The sequence below is a fragment of the Talpa occidentalis genome, unplaced genomic scaffold (assembly GCF_014898055.3).
Source record: "Talpa occidentalis isolate TD23 unplaced genomic scaffold, MPIMG_talOcc4v2.1 talOcc4.2, whole genome shotgun sequence".
NCBI classification, from domain to species: domain Eukaryota; kingdom Metazoa; phylum Chordata; class Mammalia; order Eulipotyphla; family Talpidae; genus Talpa; species Talpa occidentalis.
The window spans coordinates 104,300,453-104,324,094 of NW_023602073.1; the positions used below are offsets into that span (position 1 = coordinate 104,300,453).

At 32.9% G+C, this 23,642-nt stretch overlaps 1 protein-coding gene across 2 annotated transcripts in view; it reads right to left on the reverse strand.

The window, feature by feature from the left end:
* The window catches only part of ASCC3 (activating signal cointegrator 1 complex subunit 3), a 257,561-nt gene that overhangs the window by 120,240 nt on the left and 113,679 nt on the right, over positions 1–23,642 (reverse strand). For both annotated transcript variants that reach the window (XM_037520154.2, XM_054699051.1), the window contains exons 15-18: positions 9,013–9,204; positions 8,475–8,699; positions 3,073–3,192; positions 579–743 (exon numbers count right to left, since the gene is read on the reverse strand). In XM_037520154.2, coding sequence (XP_037376051.1) covers positions 579–743; positions 3,073–3,192; positions 8,475–8,699; positions 9,013–9,204 — 702 coding nt within the window. The remainder of the gene's footprint in view (positions 1–578; positions 744–3,072; positions 3,193–8,474; positions 8,700–9,012; positions 9,205–23,642) is intronic.

The window sequence follows — 23,642 nt, forward strand, 5'->3', positions numbered from 1 at the left end:
TCCATTTAATTACATGCATATGTATATACACCACACATGAAGGCATGAAAATACTCTCTAAAATGTAAAAATCACAGTGGCACTCATTCTTGCATAAAATTATGTTAAGAGGTAAAAAGCAACACTACAATTGTGTAGTCAAAATTAATCTTGAAAATCTCTTAAATTTCTTTTAATTTTATTAGTTTTTATAATTCATCTTATCAGTATTTCTCACTAACCAGTAGTTAATTTTTCAACTTTTCTTTGAGGACATCTTTAAAGCATCACCTCCCACTTCAAAACATTCAGGTATTCCTTTCACAGGTCTCACTAACAAGCTCAACTGTTTTAGGCCTGGGTGTATCTCCTACTTTGGGTACACTCATTGAACAAGATGGCAAAAGGGTCCTTAATACATAAAGTCTTATATCTTTTGTACCTTTACTGAGTGCATGCTACTGAGTTCATATAAGTTAAATGCACATTGTTTTATTTATAAATTTTGTTGTTCTGCATTAATACTGTATTTTGAGGTTTAGAAAGTATTTGCATCTAAGAACAATGTATTATTGTATTAGTTCCACTGAGTATAATACCTCAATGGTGTTGTATTTAATATAGTAGTGGCTGGCAGTTCTACCCAAATCGGTTGAGGAAAAATATCCAGTTCTCTCCTCAAAACGAATCATCCGAGCTTTGTCTAATTTTCGTCCAACTTCAATAACCAGCTGTTCTCGATGTTTTGCTAATGCTGGGTCCATCTATAGGAAAAAAAATATAAACACTTGATTATTTCTTTAGGAAGTCATCATTTGTAGAGGCATACCTATTTATGGGGATAAAAAAGTTTTGACGACACTTCAATTACAATGAGCTTTTTATATTTTTAAAAAGAAATGCATCTTTGTAAATTTAGGAAACAACTAGAAAATATTTTATTCTGTTAAGTAGGATACAAACATTTAAATAATTTTTATATTTTATAGAATATATGATATCTAAAATATGAAAATTCATTAAAATGATCAATGTGAACATTATCTTCAAATAGCAATGTTTTATAATCTAAAATTTATATATGGTCTTACATAGTCTTTAAGATTATAAAGACTAGAATCAAACAGCAATGCAGTCCTCCCTCCCACACTAAAATATTTAAAAACATCAAACCAGATTCTTACAGTATCTTACAGTATCTTACAGTCTTTTTTAAGAAATAATAAAATTGCTTTCCTCTATCAAAGTAAAGCTATACAAAAATGCAAAATTTTCTTTTCAAAAGCATGGTTTACTATTCAACAGTTTTCATAACTGCTGACGGGAAACCCACTTTGCCAATATGACAGAATCACAGAGTAAAATGAGGTTTACAATGAATTTCTGAATAATTTTGAACCTATTATATGAAGCTTTTCTACACAGAAAGGTATTAACATTCTCATTACTGTGATGTGCGTAAATATATGTAATTATGTATGCATGTATGTACATATACATACATGTACACATGCCATGTCCTGGAGAACACTCTCTGGTAATGAGCAATAAAGTAAAATACAACCTTTAATGGTAGAGGAGAGAATATAAAATATATTAGAAATCAATTCATGAGTTAATGCCCCTACCATTATTCTAAGGTACATTTTTATGGCAGTTTATTCATGTACAAATGTACATGAATGTACATGAAAACATCCCATTAATTACATTATTACTAAAGCATTAAAAACATGTTAAAGGACATGATCTGTATTATTTCATCTGAGTTTTGTGGTTGCAAATTCATACTGAATAATTAAATGAATACACATAAGTAAAAGAAAAATAAAAGGTAAGAGGCTCTGAATTGTTAGGGTAGCAAAACTATGTATCTAGGAAGAAAAAATATCACTTTATCTTGGAAAATTAAACAAAAATGACTTCTGATATTAACTTATTCCTTAAAAATTAATTGATATGTTTACCTTGTCCTAAGACTTCAGATGGCTTAGCCTGTGAAAGCACATGTTGTATTTTGTTTTGCTTTACCACTTGAGAATATTTTCATAGTGCCACTGACTAGTTCACAAATCCCTTATTTGTAAGGAGAAAAGCTTGTGTGAAATTCTGTAAAACTCATGATTACAACGCATCTACATTTTATAAATGAGAGCAATTTAACTCTAAAAGAAGATACTTATTAAGATTAGCACACATTTAAACTCAGCAGAAGGTAGATGAGTCCTATCTAGCATAAACCTAAGTATAAACACCTAATAATTCAGATTAATAGCTTCAGACAAAAAAAAAAAAAAAATTGCCAGTATTTGGTGACACAGTGAGGTATACATGAAAACTAAGCTATTAATAAATGGAGGGAAAATATAATTTTGCTCATAATTTTACTTCATACTACTGAATATCCAAATGATGTTGATAAAATCATGTTTTCATTAGAGAACAACTGTATTATATCTGTAATTAGGAAGCTTTTACAGAGTATAAAACAGAGTTCTAAGGAAAAGACACGATCTCACAGAATCTGTAAACCACGTGGAACACACAACTGTAAATTCACATGCACAGCTGCTACTGCATGCATCTGATTTTCAGTCTGTGTGCAAAGTAGAACTAGTTGCAGCCTCCAAACTGTTAAAGTTATAACTCATCCATGGCATCCCTTCAATTTAAAAATAAAGAATTAGGGGATATTTGATAATAAGATCATACTGCATATAACTCAAGCCTCTCATTAAAAGTGATCTATAAATCTCAAATATGGTTTATTCCGAAACTATATTTATCAGTTTTGAAAGTTCACAGCAAAACACCTTAATATTAAATGGAAATGTACTTGAATATTAAATAGATATTATTATGAGGATTAATTTATTAGTGTCAGTGGGAAAAGATAACTAGAGTGAAATAATTATAGGAAAATTTAATTTTCCTTACTATTTTCTAAAAAAGATTAAAGCTTTGTTTTTCTTCCAGGTACCTAACTTTTTTCAGATGAGCTAGGAGTAGCAGCAAATATTTATCTCCATCATAAAAAGAACAAAACGAAAACAAAAAAGGTCTTATTTTTTTTTTAATAAATGAGTTTTCTACCTGATAAGCCTTGTGACTGATGCCATATACTAATGGATTTGCTCTCATCCGTACATAAAGATATGTGTAACTTATCCACTTCACTGCTTCTTCCACATTAGTAACTGTTCCCAGAGCAATCTGTAAATAAAAAATATAACAAAAATTAATGCACTAAAGTCAAATATAAATATTACATGAAAGACCATTCCATCAAAAGTTAAGTTTTAAAAATATATCATGATGCCGTACTGAAAAGAAGGCAAGCACAATTACTGGATACAAGACTTCTCCAATTAATTAAAAATCAGTCCTGCCTCATTTAATTGAGAACAGTACATGAGAAATACTATCTTCCAAAACTGAACTTATTCAATATATTATGGTATTTGTTTTTTTACCTAGATTTCAATTCTATACAGTGTTAAAAACATCTCTGGTGTTCATTTATTTTCCTTGCTTCCTTTTTCTTTTGGTTTCATTTTATGTGACCACATTAGTGAAAATTTTAGGGTAAATGCACAGAATCAAAAGTACTATAACTATATATACCTCTTTGTGATTCTATGTAGAGCCATTACCCAAGCCACAGGGCATAACATATTTTTTACCTCTAAACATAATTCATATGTATGATGGCCAGCAAAAACACACAATATGGATACAATAGAAATAATTTAAAACACAATAGCATATAAGATCAGTAAAATAAAGGTTAAGGATTGTTAGAAAATGATCCTAAGAATCTCAATGAAAAGTTTTCTTAAACATAAATTTTCTTAGCCACTAATCTTCAGTAGTCATCTTGCTTTTATTTAAAGTATTTAATTTAAAAATTTATTCAAGTTGTGAAAAATTGTGTCATTTTTTTAGGAACATGTAAGTAAATTTTTTTTATGTTTTAGTACTTTAATCACAGAAAGACAGCTGTTCTCTATGTAAATTTTTATATTTTAGGAGAAAATAAAAAAGGCAAAGCAAACCTCAGTTTAATGCTGAATATCAAAGAAAAGCCTTTGTATTTATTTTATTTATATATTTTAATTCTTAATTATGTATAAGTAATTTTGCAAAATAAATGTGAGTGCTTAGCTATCTTTAGTTGAAGAAGAAATATAGTTAATATATAATTATTATAATAAACCATAAATATTTTGTCATTAAAAATGGTCAAAGTTAAAAAAATGACAAGATAGTGACTATTTACTTTTAAATTTACACTAAGTTAAAATAAGTTAGACAGAGAAAGCTAACTATAAGATCTCACTTATATGTGGAATCTGAAACATCCAACTCAGAAACAAAGGAGCAGAATGGCTTCCAGGGTTTGAGAGGAGGGGGAACTGGCGAGATGATGGTTAATGGGCACAAACTTTCAAATATAAGGTAAACAATTTCTGGGACCTAATATCTAGCATGGTGACTATACCTAATAACACTGTATTATATCCTTAAAAGCTACGATGATATTAGAACCTTAATGTTCTCATCATAACAATGACAAAATGATCATTATGTGAAAGATGTGTTTACTAACTTTATGGTCATAAATATTTTACAATACATGCATGTATCAGATCATATAACCTTGCACACTGCCATATCAAATATATCTTTTTCTAGTCTGCCTAGGTGAAGGAAATTAGTTTGCAATATGGCTAAAAATCTGGTAGGGTCCATAGTTTGTGATTCCATTATTTGGCAGCCCAAACTGTTTATTTCCTTGTGACCTACAGATATTCCAAAATAATATCACACAACTCCTAGGAGTAGAAAATTTTATAAAGGATAAAACAGGTTTGCCATTATTTGCAAAATCAGACACAGTAAAATAACATTAATAATCACTTATTGTTACTAAGAATAAAGGTGGAAGCAGGTAAGAAAGACTGGTTAAGTACTACAAATCTTCTAAATGTTCACCAAAAAGCAACAGAGGAACCAGAAAAATGAAGGTCAATTTATGATGTTACATCATATTTTGAGATTAATACTTGAATGCCACCTAGTGACAAAAATAAAGATTTACTTGTAAATATTTGCTGTCATCTAGTGGCTATTTAGTACAGGAATATTTTGTAAAACACATATTTCTCAATTATCTTTTTGAAATTCATCCATTACTCACAGTTATCATAAATGGAGGCAGAACAAGACTGCAGAATGTAAAGCATGATAAGTATGTGACAAAAAGCATAGTCTTTGGTCTCCAGAAGTTTCCTAGTCTTGTAAGACACATGTACCTAAGGTGACAGGATATGAAACCACGATCCACAGTACCTAGTTAAATCCATATTCCAAATGCTTTTAAAGAAAAGCATCTAACATGTGAGACTTATAACAGTGCTACTGGTATATGATATAACAGAGCTTTACGCTCTTGTGAATAAGAGAAGGGGGAAAATATACTTCAAATTTGGGGTATTTAGGCATTTAGAATTGTGATTCAAAATATCACTTTGTATTTAACTTTAGTTATTCAAACTTTACTCTTTAAAGTTACCTTAATTGCTCATTTGTATTGTGTTTTAAAGCTATTCAAATCATATGAAAACTAAATAAGCAAACATAATCATCAAGAGTGTGTATATGCAAGACTATTGTTTCTACATGTGAATATATAAACTGTTTTATAAATACGTGAAAAAAACATTTATGCTGCCATTCACTTATTTGTTAACTGAAATCTGTGTGCAGGCATTAAATATAAATGGGGCTGAGTATCAAGGTATTACGAGATAATGTAAAGTGAAACAATGTTTTATGAATATCAACTTTGCACAGGTCTTTGCTAATTTTTGTAACAATCCAGTGAGCTTATCTCTATCTTAAAGATGAAAATTTGAGACTTGAAAGTTAGAGAGAAAAATGCCTGGTGAGAACAGAAAACCTATGTTGGACAATAACTTGAACCAGAACTGGGAAGGTTGTCAGACTGCGGAGTCCTTAAATATAAGGAGATGGGTGTTTGCTACCTGCAGAGACAGAACTACTCAATATAAAGAATGCTTGTACACTTACAGAGAGGTTAACATATTTTAAAGTATGGACTATGGAGGGCTGGTACAAAGTAGATACCTAGAATGCCTGTTGAAGAAATTTAAATAAGCCTCAACATGCGCCCATGTACTTTTCAGTGCAAAATTAAGTGGCTTTATACAAAGATAGGGCTTGTGATTTTTGACAACAGAATTAAGAGACTCAGCCCCATTAGGCATCAATCAACAAAGATGCCTGATAAAATGTTTGCATTAAAATTATTAAAAAATGCAATACTTTCTCTAGTTCTTCTAAAATAATGGTCAGAACTGATAATCATGTTATCAAAGACATTAGCAGATGCAACAAATAATCCAACATGACCTTTTTGTTGACCACTGCAGTCTAGCAAAGATTTTTGGGACTCTAAAGATTTAAAATTCCATTATCTTAAAAAAAGCATACATTCTTTTTTGAAAACTAATTATACATAAGGTTTCCACAGATTATCAATTTAATTTCATACTCAACTACAATTTAAGGGCATTTGTTTCCTTAACAAGAAAAGTTACTTTAACTGGGAATTATTCCAGTAGGCCAAATATACTACAATGGCTATCCTTTAATACATTAGCTAAAAGTTTTGAGATATATGTTTCATTATTTAACTGTCACTTAAGGTATTAAATGGAATTATGGTTATAGTTATAGTTATAGTTATTGGCTGATCTTTTTGAAATGATATACCATATATAAATACTATAAGTGAATTAACGGATTGTAATTTATTTTTAATTTCTCAGAAATGGACCAAATGATTTCACTGATGTTAATCTATCCCTAAGTGAAAGAGTTCATGGAGGACAAAAGCAGTACTTCATTTACCTGTCTTCTACGTCATCATTTTGTGTTTACCACTTATAAAATCTATCAAGGACAGCAATTCTTAGTTTACAAATTATATTGTCTTCCTTAATATGCTTTTCCAGAAAAATTGTATAAAAGATCCTTGCTCTATAAGTCAAAGATTTCAAAACTACCATTTTACACATTCACCTTTAATCTATAAAATAACATAATCTAGGCTATAATGAAAAGAGTAACTTTGGAATTAAACAGACCTAGTTTCAAAATTAATAGTCGAATGACCTCTATATCAGCTACATATCTCTGTGAGGACAATATTATCTACTTAGCAGGAATGTTAAGGGGGTCAGAGAACATACAAGAAGCACCCAACAGAGTCTCTGGCCTTTATAGTTCACTGCTATGATAACTATCATTGTATAACAGATTATTCTATCACTGACACTGGTGATCCATGATCCAAAACCTAATCAGTTAAACCATGCATTCATAGTAGGAAATTTAAGTTATAATATTTTCTTTGTAGTCAAAACTTATTTACTAATATTAATTTTTTTGTATTATGGTAATAAAGGCCAGTGTCTTTATAACTTTTTCTAGCTTCTAACCAGTCTCCCAAACTTTATCTCTCCTTCTGAACCCAGATCAAATTTCACCACCTTCATGAACAAAGCCTTTCTTGACAGCTAAAAGTATTTTTCTCTTTTACTGACTCCTTCTATCAAATTGAACATTTTTCAACATTACTGCACTGTACTTTTGCACCATTTTCTCCCTTTTTGGACTATATACTCCTTAACAGAGGGAACGACATAGTGTGTTTTTCATTCTCTAAAAAGTCTTATAAATAGTATAAAGAGAATGTAAGTAAAATTTCTATAAGGGATTTAAGAGAAATCTGATGTAAGGCTTATACACAGTAAGTAATATTTATTGTAAATATTCTATTTATTCATCCATCTCATATTTACACACCCCTTCAAAAACTGAGTTGATTTTAAAGGTTAAAAAAAAATACAAAAATAGGAAAGTGTTGACTGCAAAAACAATAATTAAAAGTGCCATGAAAACAGTGAAACCTCATTTGAATGTCTGACACACAGACTCTTAAATAAAATCTGCTATTTAAATCTTAATACAAAATGCACATGCACACATGGAACAAATTATGATATTCCAGCTCAATTTAAGCAATCATGTTTTATATAATAAAAATCAAATGATCTAAAAGAGTTTTATAAGCCTTACAAAAACTTCATAAAATATCATATAAAAACTTAGTTAAGTGTTGTTTGCTTCCCCGATTTGTATAGCTTTGGTTAGTTTCTGTCCTATAAATAAAAATTCATAACCTAAAAGCATATTATTTTTATTAGAGTTTTTATTGTTATTTACATTCCATTGAGTTCTGAACAAATCACCAATATTGCCATTCAGTCTGTTGTGTCTTTAGACTGGGTAAGGCATAAGCTATATTCCTAAATACTACAAAATAGCAACCAATTCAACCTTTATTTTACTTGGTTGTTCTTGAAACTAATGTTTCCATTACAACCTTTTTACTTAATAGATCTTACCTCTGCATTTAGGTTATCTGCAAGGCTTTCCAGAAATTGACTCTCAATTGGATTTTGTTGAGTGAGCAAAGTGAGGTAGTGGCTGAGTTTATCATGTGTTGTTATGATGATTCCTTCCCCAAATGTGTCAAATTGTGGTCTTCCAGCTCGACCAAATATCTGCATGACATCTAAAATTCCAAGGTCAACAAAGGAACCTCTCTTTGCGGCATAGATTTGTGTTCCCTAGATAAGGAAATGTTAATAAAAATTTACATAAACACACACAAATATAATCCTTATGAGCTGAATACTGAAATTAGGCAAATATGGTAAGGTATCCAAAGTGTACTTTAACTAATCCTTTCATCATCTGTGACAGAGTTAATTTTTCACAACATAAATTAGATTCTTTTGGAGAAAATAATTCTGCCCGTCTATAAATAACATTAAAAGTCAATGAAATTGCCAAATCACAATATATTTTTAAATAAATCAATCCCACAGGTTTGTTTTAAGACATACACAAATCCATGTGCAAAGGAAGGTAAGCTCTTACCTTAATAATAACAGCATGAGCAGGAAGATTGACACCCCAGGCTAAAGTAGCTGTACAGACAAGGACTTTGATATGCCCATTAGAAAACAAATTTTCAACCAAATTTCTGTCCTGCCGAAGCATTCCTGCATGATGAATACTAAAACCATCTGGGAATAATTCTTTTACTTGCTTATTTCTTGACTTTTGCACCTAGAGCAGATAACAAAGCATAAAAAATATTACTTAACATCTAAAAATAATTGTTATTTAGTATTTCTATACAACGAATTTATCAAAGAAAGCAGCATAAAATTATTTTTAAGGATCTTAAGGTCTTTATAATATTCTAAACAAAATTATTAAAGACTGTATAGCATCTATCTTAAAACATAAGTAAAGCAAACAGGATGCAAAAATCCAAAAGTGATGAAGTTAAAAGCCAATGTCCCTTTCACCCAGCTGTCCCATTCTTAGAATCAACCAGTCCATTTCCTACACTTCCAAAATTGCTATTTAAAAAGCCTAAATCTCTGTGGCATCCAACTCATTCATTCTAAAGGCCAGAATTTTTACAAAGCAAGACCCCACACAAATCATTCTCATACTATAACCTCACAAACAAGGGTGACTTTTCTTCTAAATCCATTTTCTGACAATCCACATCCATTTCAACCAGGCTCTTTACTAAACTACTCTCTAGAGTCACTGCCTGAGACTCTCACCCTCCTACTGAGATGCCCAATGTTCTCCATAGCACATGCTCTTCCTTTTTACAATTAGCCAATACACCCAATTGTGTTCACCAGATGTGTGCCTGGTGATCTTTGATGGGAGGGCACTAAATACCTGTCTTACCATCCTTTACAAATGTCCTGAATTTCACTTCTGGTTTCTGAACTTTACCTGATCTAAGCTTAGATGCAGTGTATGGTCCACTTTTGTAAAATATACATAGGTGCTATAGCACAAGATACGATCAACTTTGCTCAAGACTTTTCATGTAATGGAGAAAAATTTTCTGCAACATTAAAATTTATATTATCATAAAAAGGGTTTATATAGTCAAAGCTTCTGTTTAAGCATCATATCCTGTGCTTTTTTTGCTATTGCTTTGAAAATTTCATGATCAACATTTTAAGTTTCCTTTGAAATGGTTTTCCATAGCTTTTATGTAAGGGGCACTACACATTGCTAGGGAGTAAGATTTCAGGGGTCTGAGGTTTTGGTACAGACATTATCACATTGTTTATCTCCAAGGTCACTTAAAGTTTTAAATTTCTTAGCTGGTAATAATTAGCTAAGAAAAGAGCTCACCAAGAAATAGCTGAGGTAATACATTAACAAACCACACCATCTAGTGGCCAGTCAATAAATAACAGCTTACACATTTTGAGTCTTTGGGAGTCACAAAATACACATAATACTATCTTCTTTAAATTTATAAGTATATATTTTTTTGGTGTGTGTGTAGTGTGGTCAGTTTGCTAATAATCATTTTATACATACATATGATGATTAATTACATTTGGATCATACTGCCTCAACTTTTAGACAAGAGCTACTACTATTGTCTATCTTCTTTTTAATTCTAAAACCTGTATTCTTGTTCATTACATTGCACAACTCAAGATAGAAGAGAACATGATAATTCAAAGGTTTTCACGCAAATAAATTCCTACACATTTCGTAAATTTACTTAATTTCTGTTACCAGGCATAGAAAGCTAAAAGCAATGATTATGAACATGAGACAACATGGGACAAAGTCTGTTTCAGAGTATTTGCTAGGATACAAGTTCATTCATGGGCCAAGAATCAGGAGAGGAGAAATATTTTAATCCATTTTTTATCCAATATTTATGAGCAGAGCTAACAGAGAAAACTAAAAGCCTGGAGATGTTCTGCACAAATATACTACTGGATAGCTTTTCTTGCAGGTGAATCTGCTGTCTGTTAGCCTCTGATGTGGTTTTATAAATGTAGATTGCTAAGTCAAACTGCAGTTGAAGTAGGTCTTGAGGGAACAGCAATAACACAGGAAAGAAGGAGCGTAGGGGAAATATGTAGCTGTGGTGAATATTCTTACAATGCAGGAGGTGGGTCGTGGAGTGCTGACAGCATCTCCAGAAGGGTTCAAGCAGCTCTCGGGGTGACTACGTGGGTGCATCCCTCTGGTCTCTGTGAGGAACAAGAAGCAGGAGGAATTGCTTCTCTTTTGTCTCAATTCTTACTTAGATTCTGTGCAGTTCTTTTTTTAAATCTTTTATTATTTTTGCATAGAAGAACTGGGGTACAGGCCAGAGGTGTGAGGTTGAGAGGATCCAGAACAGGAAGATCTACTGAATCACACTGCTAAGGGGAACAGCATGTGAGACAGGAGAAGTCTGCTGTGCCATGTGGGTAGCTTCCAGGCTGGGGCTTGAACTCATGCTGCTGTGGTGATAGTGCTGAAGTCATTAACTCTCTGCTGTTCATTCTTAACTATCTTTGAATATGAACCTGTGGTTTCATCTACCTCATAGTACAAACTAAAATCCCTGGGGATGAGGCCTAGGGACTTGGTCTCCTAAAAATCTTATTTTATTTTATTTTTTTTATTTTTTTTTATTTAAATAATAAATTTTATTTTTATATTCCCCCATACAACTGCACATGCCCCATTCTGACCCCAATCCCTCCCCTCCCGGCCCCCACCCCCCCAAAAAGTGTCTCTGGTTCATAGTTTTTTGTTGATTTTGATTTCACTTTCTTATAGTTATTCATTTTCCTGATCCCTTATTTAAGTTTTCTAGATTCCTGCTATGAGTGAGACCATCCGGTATTTTTCTTTTTCTTTTTGGCTTTTTTCGCTGAGCATCTGGTAAAATGTGTTTTTTTCCTTTTTGGTGTACAGTTCTACACATGTTATTATTTGTTCTATTTGTGTAACCACTACCACAATAAGGATATAAAAACAGTTCCTTCACCTGGAAAAAATTCCCTTGTATTTATTTCTTTATAGTTAAAACTTCATATCCACATTCCCTGGTAATCAATGATCTGTTCTCTATCCGCACAATTTTGTCACTTCAAAAGTGTTTTATGAATTGAATCAAATAGTAGATAAACTTTTGGGGCTAGTTTCTTCCATCCATTCTGATGTCTTTTAGGTTTATCCAAATTGTCATATAACAGTGTGTTACTTTGTACTACTGAATAGTATTCTAGTGCATGGGTAAAAATACATGTTAATCCAATCAGACTGAAGGATGTTTGGGATATTTCCAGTTTGGGCAATCATGAATGAAACCTTATGAACTTTCGTGTACAGTTTGTGTGTATAAATATATTTTAATTTTTACAAAATAAATAGCAAGTATGGGATTACTGCATCATAAGGCAAATGTATGTTTAATTTTATGAAAACTGCAAAGCCATTTTCAGGGGCACTGTGCCAAATTGCATTTGTATTAGCAATGTATCAGAGTTGTAGTTGTTTCCCACGCTTGTCAGCACTTGAAATGGTCATTATATTTTATTTTAGCCATCGTAATAAATGTGCAGTGGTAGTTCATTGTGGTTTTAGTTACATTTCCTTTATGGTTAATGATATGAACCATCTTTTCATGGTCTTGGATTTATATTTCTAATCATCTCCTCAGGTTACTCTGATGCACACAAAAAATTAAAGGCCCAGTTCCTTAGAGAAAGGTAAGTGGAGTGATATTTTTTTCCACCTAGGTACAATGCAGCCCTACAATTTCAACTCAACAGACTACTCAGTATTAAGCACTTCACATTTATTACTGTACTAACTTATTTACATTCCTAAGAAAAGTACTTGTTAACAAATTTATAAAACATGACAGTGACTGAGAATGCACTGTAAAAAAACAAAATGAAAGTCATTTATATAAGAAACATCTATTTATATTGTGCTAAATCCAAGAAAAACAAAGGAATTTAAAACACAATCTGAGCTTTGCATAATCTGCAGATTGGAGAAAAGGATGGACCCTTACACAAATGTTTTCTATTACATATATTGACAGATTGCCTTCTGCATAGCTTATGCTTGCTACACATTACTAAATGAGTGAATCAATGATCTGCTCATCTTATCAAAGAAGTCTTTAGAGAAAATGTAAAACGTAGGTCTTGAAGGACAAGTGATATACTGCTAAATGGGAGACGGTAGGCAGCAGGACACACATTCAGGCTAGACCTAGAGAAAGAGCAGTATGTCTGAAAGGCATTACGTTTAGGAGGTGGGGAATGAATGAAAGAAAATAAAGTTGGAAAGGAGGACTGGAGTCAGGCTTTATATGGTTCCTAACAGGCAAAAGGGGGCCATTTAAAATTTTAAAGCAGGGCCTCCCCTGGTAGCGCAGGTGGTTGAGCGCCGCGCTGTGAAGATGTCCGCAGCCTCTGCAGCGCTGGTTCGATCCTGGCTGGCCGGCGAGGGTGCTACATGGTGCAGCAGACCTCTCCTGTCGCGCCCGCTGCTCCCCTCAGCAGCGTATTTCATCAGTCTGCCTATTCTGTTCCCTGCTCTGTCTCTGGTGAAGCCTCTCATCCTCCCGCGCATCTGGCCTGTACCCCGGTTCTTGTATAAAATAAATAAAAATCTTAAAAAAAATAAAATTTTAAAGCAGTATCTGATTCATTGTTTATAATCACTTCCTAGTTGTGCCAAGACTAGTGGTTGGATGAGCAGCTATGAGGCTTCACAACAATCCAAGTGAGAAGATGGAGATAGAGAATAGACAAAGCACATAAAGTCAATGCTTGTAAAGAGGGGTTAGCAAGACATGAAGATAGGGAAGGAGTTAGGATTGTTTCAAGTTTATTCTTCCCTTGGGTGCAATAATGATAGGATGGAAAAAGGGCTACAGGAAATCATGGATGATGTTCATGTGAATTTTATAAAGACAAAGTCCTAAGACTATAAAAAAAAAGATAAAAATTTCTACTGGTAAAAATATTCAGAAACAAATGAAAGTAAAAGATTAACTAGAAAAATGTCTGTAGCACACATTAGAGTACATGTAATTTAATACACTATGAGTCATGGATAGGAACAACTTATAGAAAAAGAAACTGTAATGGCTAATATGGAAATACTCAGCTTCACTCATAATTAAAGAAATTCTAGTCCTAATAATGAAGCACCATTTTGGCACATTAATCTGTCATTAACTTTAACACTCTGATACTGTCCAGTGTTGGCAAAGTTTTGTGGGAGGAAATTACTACTGATGAAATGGAAATTGGAAAAACCTCTTAGTGGGCAATTCAGGACCATTTACCAAAATTGTAAATGCTTGTACCATGTTGATGGATAAATTCCACTGCTAGAAATGTGCCCCCTGGACTTCAATGCAACTGCTGAGAGAATGAACAAGAATTTTTACTGCAGCACTGTTAATGATAAAAAATAATTGGAAACAACAATAATATCCATCAAGATGGAATTGGGTAAAAGAATTAAGAAGATGTCCACATTGTTGAAAGAATGACTCAGAATGGAAAAATCTCCACGAGGTATTACAGAAGTACAAAAAACAAACAAACAAACAAAAAAGAAAACAAAAACCAACAACCCAACAAAACAAGATACATGAAAATATGTACTAAATACGCCCATTTGTTCACACTAAACACACACGCAATCATACAATGGCAGTTGTACAAAATCTTTCTTCGAAAGAAATATAAGAAAACATTTAACAAGTGTTTTATTTGGAAAAGTGAATAGAGAAAAGATGCTTAAGACCATGAGTTATAGAGCTAAACTTGTTTATTACAAGATGCCTGCTGCTGTCTGAAGTATCAGAACAATCATTCCTTTCCTCCTTGCTTCCTAGGACAAGTTCTACTTGGAGTTCAGCTCCTCTTCCCCGGCCTTCTCTTACTCTTTCCTTAAAAAAACTTTCATTCCACTTTAAACCTTCGTCATCGAGACATCTGAAAATCTGTCCTCTGATGTCTATGCCAAGTGAGCCAAGTCCTGCCATATCCTCCATGAGGCTTTAGAAGAAAACCATCACACCCTCTGTCCCTGCGCTTAGGATAAGGGCCATTGGTGTGGTCTGTTCACTAGATGAACTAAATAATTCTGAATAGCTGAAGAGCTATCCAATGACACCATTGAAAATCTAATACTATGCTTACTGAATAAAGTGTTTTTCTATACATGGAAATTCAGTATAAAAGTACACCAGCTGTGAAAAGGTATAAGGAGTCATGTGTGTAATATACGAGTTGTTTAAGCTCAGTTTCCTTTGACTTCATATGTCTACTTTTTACAAGTGAACTTCCTATATAGTGCTTTATAGTCAGGAAAATTAAATGCAAAGACAATCCATTAGCACAAACATGTTGCTACATTCACACCCCCCAGTGAAAGCAAACAGGGCTTCCTTTCATGACTTTACGTATCTTTCATCTACACCATGAAGAAATGTACATATTCTCAGACACACACACACACACACACACACACACACACACACACAACCTACCAAGACTGAGTCAGGAAGAAATAGAAAACCTAAACAGACTAATTACAAGCAAAAATGGAAACAATCAGTCCCATACCTAAAAGCCCAGGGCCAGGTGGTTTTACTAGTGAGTTCTAATAAACCTTCAAAGATAAATTAATACCTAACCTTGTCAAACTCTTAGAAAAAGTTGAGAAAGAGGGAATGCTTCCAAGTACATTTTGCAAGTTCAACATCATTGTTATATCAAAATTAAAGACAACACACATGCACACATACACGCACATCCCACAAACATCTCTAACAAACATATATGTAAAAATTTTCACAAAATCTTAGCAAACGAAGTTCAACAATGTATCAGTATTAAAGGAATCATACACCATAAGCAAGTGGGATTTATTCTAGGGACATAAGGATAGTTGAACACCTGAAAATTGATCAATGTAATTCACAACATTAATAAAAGGAAAGATGAAAATCATATGTTCAGTTGTTATTACCACAGCACTCCCAAGTGCTATTTTTGTCATTCAATGTTAATAAAAGATTGTTAAAAGCTTTAACAAAACAACACAGCATGAAACAGGGGATCTGCTTAACTGTTCAGAGCATGAAACAATAGTTCACTTCTCTTCTCACAAAGGAGTTGACAGAAAAAGGAATACAACATGCTCCTCTTCCCCAGGCCTTCTCTTACTCTTTCTTTAAAAAAACTTTTATTCTACTTTAAACCTTCGTCATCGAGACATCTGAAATTTGTATGCCAAGTGAGCCAAGTCCTGCCATGTCCTCCATGAGGCTTTCAGAAGAAAACCATCACACCCCCTGTTTCTGCACTGAGGCTAGGGTCCATTGGTGTGGTCTGTTTACTAGATGAACTAAATCCAGCTATGATCAGAATTTCTGAAAATCATGTTAAAATTTTTAAGTTAGTTTCAGAGATTTGATTTTGTATCTGGCATAGGAACACATTGGTAATGGGTAACCAATGAGCCCCATAATATTTGTTGTGTGTATGTATGTATAGATATTTATTTTCTATATTTTTTACATCATTCTTCATTTTTTGTTCAGTGTATGTGTTTTCATTTTGGTTATAGTCGCTGTGAAATTCTCACCACCCATTCACTCATGTACCATCACCATAGTCCCTTGGAGCTGGAAGGGATCATGCTCAGTGAATTAAGACAGAAAGAAAAAGAAAAATATCGGATGGTTTCAATTATAGGAGGAATTTAGTGGATCCCAATAAGGGATCAGGCAAAAAAAAAAAAAAAAGTAATTATAATAAAGTAAAAATCTAAATCAAGAGGCAACAATACTTGGTACTTTTTTTTGCTTCTGACTCAATTCCTTACTCTCTCTTTCTCATCTTTAGGCCATGCAATTTTCACTCTACTCTCTGGAACTGCCAGTCAGTGATCAGCAAACTCTATCTCTTCTCTCACTCTTGCCTTAGTTGAAATTTGATTCTCCTCTAATGACTCCGTCCATGCACCCCTTCAAGTGGGCATACATATTGTCACTCTTCCCTATCACCATTTCCAGGGAATCATGTTCTCATTGGTAAAAATCTCTGCTCCTTTAAGATTCAGTCCATCAGGCAATGTCACCTGTTCCTAAATCTTACCTAATGAAGTACATGATACCTGTGGTTCATACTTTCACCACATTTCAATTCCTGTCACTATCTGAGGTGACGGTGTTTCCCACATAGACATCCAAAACCCTTAACCCTTCAGTTTCGTGATAACCTCACTTCCAGTGTCATCTCCTTTGTCCCACCTCACACTCATCAAAGATTGTATTACATGCCTTGTCATGAATATAAACATATTACTTCCACCTCCAAAAGAATGCATCTACCCTTCTGGATACTATTTTGTATTTTCTAGATACTATTCATCTTCCTTTTTTATGTAAATTGTATATAAATTAACATCTCAAAACTGATACCTATGGTTGAATTTTTCTTTCTACACTCACCAGCCAACTTAATCTATATTTTCCTCTCCACTATGCTAATGAAAAAGCACCTAAATCATGTCACCAATATCTTTCATGTTGTTAACTACAACAATTATTTTGTAGCACTCAATATAGATACCTGCTTCCTTCACTTTGAAACACTCTTTTTCTTGTTCTCTATGACACTGTAGTGCCTTGGTTTACTCCAGTGATTTAGAAGTTCCTTTGTTGGCTCATTCTTCTGTACCCAAAAATTAAATCTTAGAATTCTTCAACATTAGGCCCTAAGTTATCTACATTCATATCCACTACCATATTTTTCCACTCCAAAAAAAAAAGACTGTGCTTCTGATACACCAGATTCATATATATGTATCCAGATGCTTCATGCATCTTAACCTCAGCAATGACCAAATGGAATCCATGATCTGCACCTTTCTTTCCAAACTAATTCTTTTCTGCTATTCATTTTCTTTACAAGTGACCCAACTACCCTTTCAACAATGCAAGACAGAAACATCTAAAAAGTCAGAAAACCTAGATCCCTCTTCCTCAACCCCCGTATCCTGCTGTTGTTGCTTTGTGAATTCCTAATCTTGAAATCTCAGTTTAAATGTCAGTTTGTCTGCTAAGTGTTCTCTAACATGATGAGTCTAAATCAGATCCCCTAATTTTACTTTCTCTTAGTATGTTGTTGTTCTTTATTATTGATTACAAATACAATTAAACCTCCTTCTATAAGCTTTCACATATGGCATTGACCAGAAAGAAAAATCCGTATTTTCCAGATTTTCTACAGTTGAGGTTATTCTGCTAATTAGGTGCATTCATAACAAGATTTGAATGGTGAACATAAATACATAACTATCTTCCTGCTGTTGTCTTGTTGATAAACAAGATATTGGATAAATGAGGGTAGAAAGTTATAATGGATGTAACATAGGTTCAAAATTTGGTTTTCCAGTGTGCTCATGAACACTGAAAGTCATCTATAGTAACAACTGTGGCTTCTCAACCACTGGGTTACTATTATGGTGGCTAGTTCTCACTTTATCACTTCTAGTGGTAGCCCCCTGACTTGTACTTTTAATTCTTAGCAACATTCTAGTAACTACCTAATTCATTTTTTATAGACAATCCTTTTCTATTTAAAAGAAATTGAACTGATTCCCCTCTACTGAACCCTGACTGATGCAACATGTGTCTTCCTAAAGCTACTCCAAACAAGTTGACAGCAGAGTTTACTTATCTTGATACCCATTGATCTATCACAGTGTCTGGTAACTAGCTTATACTCAGTAAATATTCACTGAGTGACCATTGCTAAAAGCATTCTGAGGCACATGTGTATACACTTAATTCACAATGACACAGACTAGCCTAAATCTCACGAGCAATTTCCATATGTCACTCTGACTGTGCCAATTATTCACTAACTTGGGAGAAAGAAAATACTATATTCTCTATCTTGTGATATATCCCTTGAAAGATGGTCTTGGTTCCCTTACCCTGATGTTGCTATAACTCAATTATATTAAAAAACAAGTTAGCATTCCAGAGAGCACCCTATCTAGCAAAAGAGAAATTTCATCTAAAATTATGTTCTTTTATCCATGTGGTCATTTTAAAATAAAATCAGAGGAAAAAAAACACACTGTGAAAGGTGCTATTTATCTTCAGATTTAACCAGTATAAGTCTCTAAACTTCCAGGGATGAATAGCCTTATAATTGAATCTGGATGTCCTTTGAATGCTTCCCCTACTAAAGTTTTTCCAATAAAAGTGCAATAATATACCCATTAACCTCCATTTTGAAAATAGTATGGTTCCTTAATAAGATGTATAAATTTATTATAAGAAATTTATGCTGTTTCAAAAACACATCTTAAAGCCCAAGAATGAAAATGATGCAATCAAAATTTACTGAAAAGTAATAACAAAAGATGGCCTCCCTGGTGGTGCAAGGGGTAAAGCACCGCACTATGAAGTGATCTGCAGCTTCTGCAGCATGAGTTCGATCCCCGGATGGCCAGGGAGCAACCCACATGGCGCAGTAGACCTCTCCTGTCTCGCCCGCTGCTCCCCTCAGCAGTGTATTTTGGTCAGTATACCTGTTCTGTTCCCTACTTTGTCTCTGGTGGATCCTCTCACCCCCTGCATCTCTGGCCTGTGCCTCAGTTCTTGTATGCATAAATAAATAAATCTTAAAAAAAAAAAAGATTAATATCCAGGTTTGCCTGGGTCCAAAGTCTTTATTCTATAAGAGATCATTTTCCTTTGAAAATTAAATGTCATGCTTCCAAAAATACAGTTATATGCTCAGTTCTATTTTTTAAATTAATTTTTCTATAAAATTGTTAATATACTTTTGATATTTTTCTGTGCAATTACAACAGACAGCCGACTGCTGAATTATATTAACCTCCAAATAAAAAAGAGGAGGTTAATGTTGCTGAGGAAAAGTAAGCCTGAGAAGATAAGATTTTACATGTATTTCAAGTAAAAAAAAAATCACAATTTTAGACTACAAAACAATAATTGCAATTTTGAAAATTTTCTTTAGTGTTTTGAATAAATTTGGAAGATTGTGAATTCCTTCAAAAAAAGTAAAAATTAAGAGAAATGAAATTATTAGGCATTTATCTTTAGCTAACAGATATTATCTATTTCAAGAAGAAGAAATTCCCATTTTATTTGGCCACACAGACACCGTAAAACTGCTTAGGCAGGAAAAAAAAAAGCTACTGATATTAAGTATTAGTAACTTAAAAACAAATTCCTTTAATTGGGGAACGGCTAAGCTATGAAAACAAGAATGGTTGTTAAAGTAAGCAAAAGAGGACACCCTGAAATATGCCACTTTGGCACACTGATTAGTTTGAATTAGAATTATTTTAATAAAATAGCAGGTGCAAGAAGAACACCTTGACCCTCTTTTGTGTCCTTGAAAGGAGGAGATAAATTCCTCATTTGAAAGGTACCTTCTCTATATCAGAAGGATACCAGGCATCTTTGTATTCTGTATAAACAAACCTTGTTACTTCACTAGTCTACTTCTCCAAGTCCAAACTCCTTTTTCTTTCAATTCTTTCTTGTCTGAAAGGTATAAAAGCTACCTACTTGAGTAACTTTGGGGCACTTAAATACAACAGTGAACTGTTTTCTCCACTTAATCAGTCTCTAACAATTTAATTGTTAGACCAGCCAAAGAACCCAAAAAGAAAGGGAAAATCCTCAATACCTATAGTTGGTAGATCTAGATAATAATAAAATAATAAGTCATAAAATGATGCTGTGTAAGGTAGCTCAAGGGTACATGTTATTAGTGAATTTTCACTAATGTCCTGACTTTTTAAACAGATATTTCAAATAGCTACATTCATGAAGTTTATTGCATGATCCACCATTTCTACCTAAAGGAAAAATTCTTAGAATCACTAATATATATGAAGGACCGAACCACAGCAATCCCATAAATCTGAGAAATAAAATACAGGGGTGATTTTGAATAATAGAATATTTTAAAGCCTGTTAAAAATTCTGTCTGTGAGAAGGAATTTACTTGACTGACATCACAAGAAAAAAAGAATCTGGAGATTCTAAATGAAATATTCATTCAATTTAAAATCATAACTAAATGGAATGGTTTAATAATAAAAATATCAGCATTCCTAATGACATTCTCCTATAAATGTGAACTGCTACTATTCTCTGAGATGGTTTATGTACAGAAAATAGTGGTTTCTTAAAGAAGTATCCTTGTGGGGGGAGGCAAAAGATAATGGTATGGAAGGCGAAAAAGAGAAATTTATCCATGTTGCTCAGATTATCCTCTCTCCATTTTAAAATTTGGGTATAGTAAAAATTGGGTATAGTAGATACATAATACAAGTAAAGTTTTAAAATTTTTCTGCCAGTTTCGAAAATAATTCCATGTCATTCTTGTTGTTTTTCACAGTGAACTACTAGAATAAGTGTTATTTATCTCATTATTCCATTTCATAGAAGAGAGAGTAAATTTCAAAAATGTTTAACCCCACAGGATTTTTAGAGGTGTCACAACTGCAGCTTTTTGTTAATGTGCTCTTGCTTGGGGCTTTATTTGGAAATCCTGAGAGATTCCCTTCTTCAGGAGGAAACCTAGTCTATCTCGATAGCTTAAGCTACTCTTTGGATACTTTACCTAATTTCTTGTATCAGCAGAAAAATTGGAAATATAGTTGGTTTTTCATAAGGGGTAAGTTTGCTATTAAAGAAGAGAGTGATGAGATAAATCCTGAAGTGTAGTTGCTACTTACTAGGAAGATAGAACTCATTTGTAGCTGTGGCTAAGGCACAGAAATAGCCTTATTATTTACACACCTACTTACACACACATGCACAGAAAGAGAGACAAAGAGAAAGAGAGATGGAGAGAAAGAAACATTTCCTTAATGGAATTTTATTTATTATTTATATAAATAAAGTTATAATGTATTGAACAAAATTGTGAAGAAATGCTTTTAAAAACCATACTTGGTAGGTCAGGAATTAAGATGGTTACATTAAACACTTAGGGGTAAAGTATCACTGTGGCACAGTAGGAATTTGGCTGTATTTCCATTAACAGGAGTCATGAGGCTAAATTTCTATGTACTACCATAGGAAATTTACCTTCTAATTTTATTTTAATGTTTTGGGTACTTAATTTCTCATTTTTCAAAAACATGGGAAGAAATATCTCCTACCATCATGGTAATAGCTTCCTTAGAATTACCAGAATGTTAATACCATTCAAGTTGTTCAAAAGGCACTTCAAGAAATAAGAAACACAACTAGCAATAGAAAAATGATCCAAAATTTTGGAGCTTTGATAAAGTATTCAGAAAGATTACCTTATCTTTTGTTATAAAATAATATCCACTATATAGAGGCCAACTTTTTTTACTCTTTAGAGAAATGACGTATATGTTAGACTGAAGAAATTTTCTCCCATTTTACTTTAAAAAAGGAGGCTCAGAGCCCTACAAGCTTAGAAGGTCACAGATCTGGTTTACTTTGGCTTTTGAATAAAAAGGATACAGTGTGGTGAAAAGAGTGGACTTGATTCAAATCATGGCTCTATTACTTGCTACCTGAGTGTCTATGGGAAAATTGTTCTCACAGTTTCGGTTTTCTTATCTATAAATGGGGAAAAATTTCTATAATGATAGAATAGCGTGCAGATGAAATGAGAAAATGAAAGTGAGAACATTTCTTACATTGTTTGTCTGAGAGGTACAAAGGAAAAAAATGGCGATTTTGTGGTATCTATTATCAGCCAAATATATGAAAGGCTAGAAATATAATGGTGAACAGGACAATATTCCTTGAAAATATGAAATTATTAGTATTTATAGAGTTCATTCTTGTTTAAAAAAATCCAATAATAACAGTTGGATCAGGATAAAAATCAAGTACAATAAAAATACCAAAACAAAAAAAGGGGAGAATAAAAATGACTACAGACTTCCAAGTCTGCCTACTATATTAAAACTTCCCATTTTGTCATTATTTTTTTTGCATATAGTCATCTGTGAATTTGTGTTAGGTGACATTGTCTTAATTAAACATTATTTGAAAATGTTTCTATAAAAACAATTTCTATATGCTTTAGAATACTTCAAGCTATATTATTTACACATATGCCATATCAAGGGTAATAATAGTGCCAGCACACATCATAGGTTGTTGAAGATTGAATGAGTTATATAAAACAATGAAAACAAATCCTAGGATTAGAAAATACTTGATGTCAAATTTATTATTATAGCAATGAAATGATAAACCACATTATTAGAATAGCACATAAACCACATTATTAGATTGTTTTCAGAATTGAGAGGTATGAAGTAACCAGAAAGCCACAAGGTGGCTCTCAAGACTTGGCTTTTAAACACAACAGAGTTGCTTTGTATTTTCCAAAGAAATGAAACAAGACAGCTGAATACCAACCTAACTTTTTAAAGACTCACAGATAATTAATAAATATCTAAAAGACTATAGGTGGTATAAGGATTTAGCAGAAAACTACATAAAATGAAAAAAAAATGATAGACACTGGATTTCTAAATTGGAGGAGAATCTGATATTTGAAACAACTGGCATCAGAACATTACATTCATAATTTTAATTATTAACAAAAAATGGTGAAATTTACAATGCAATCCTAACACTA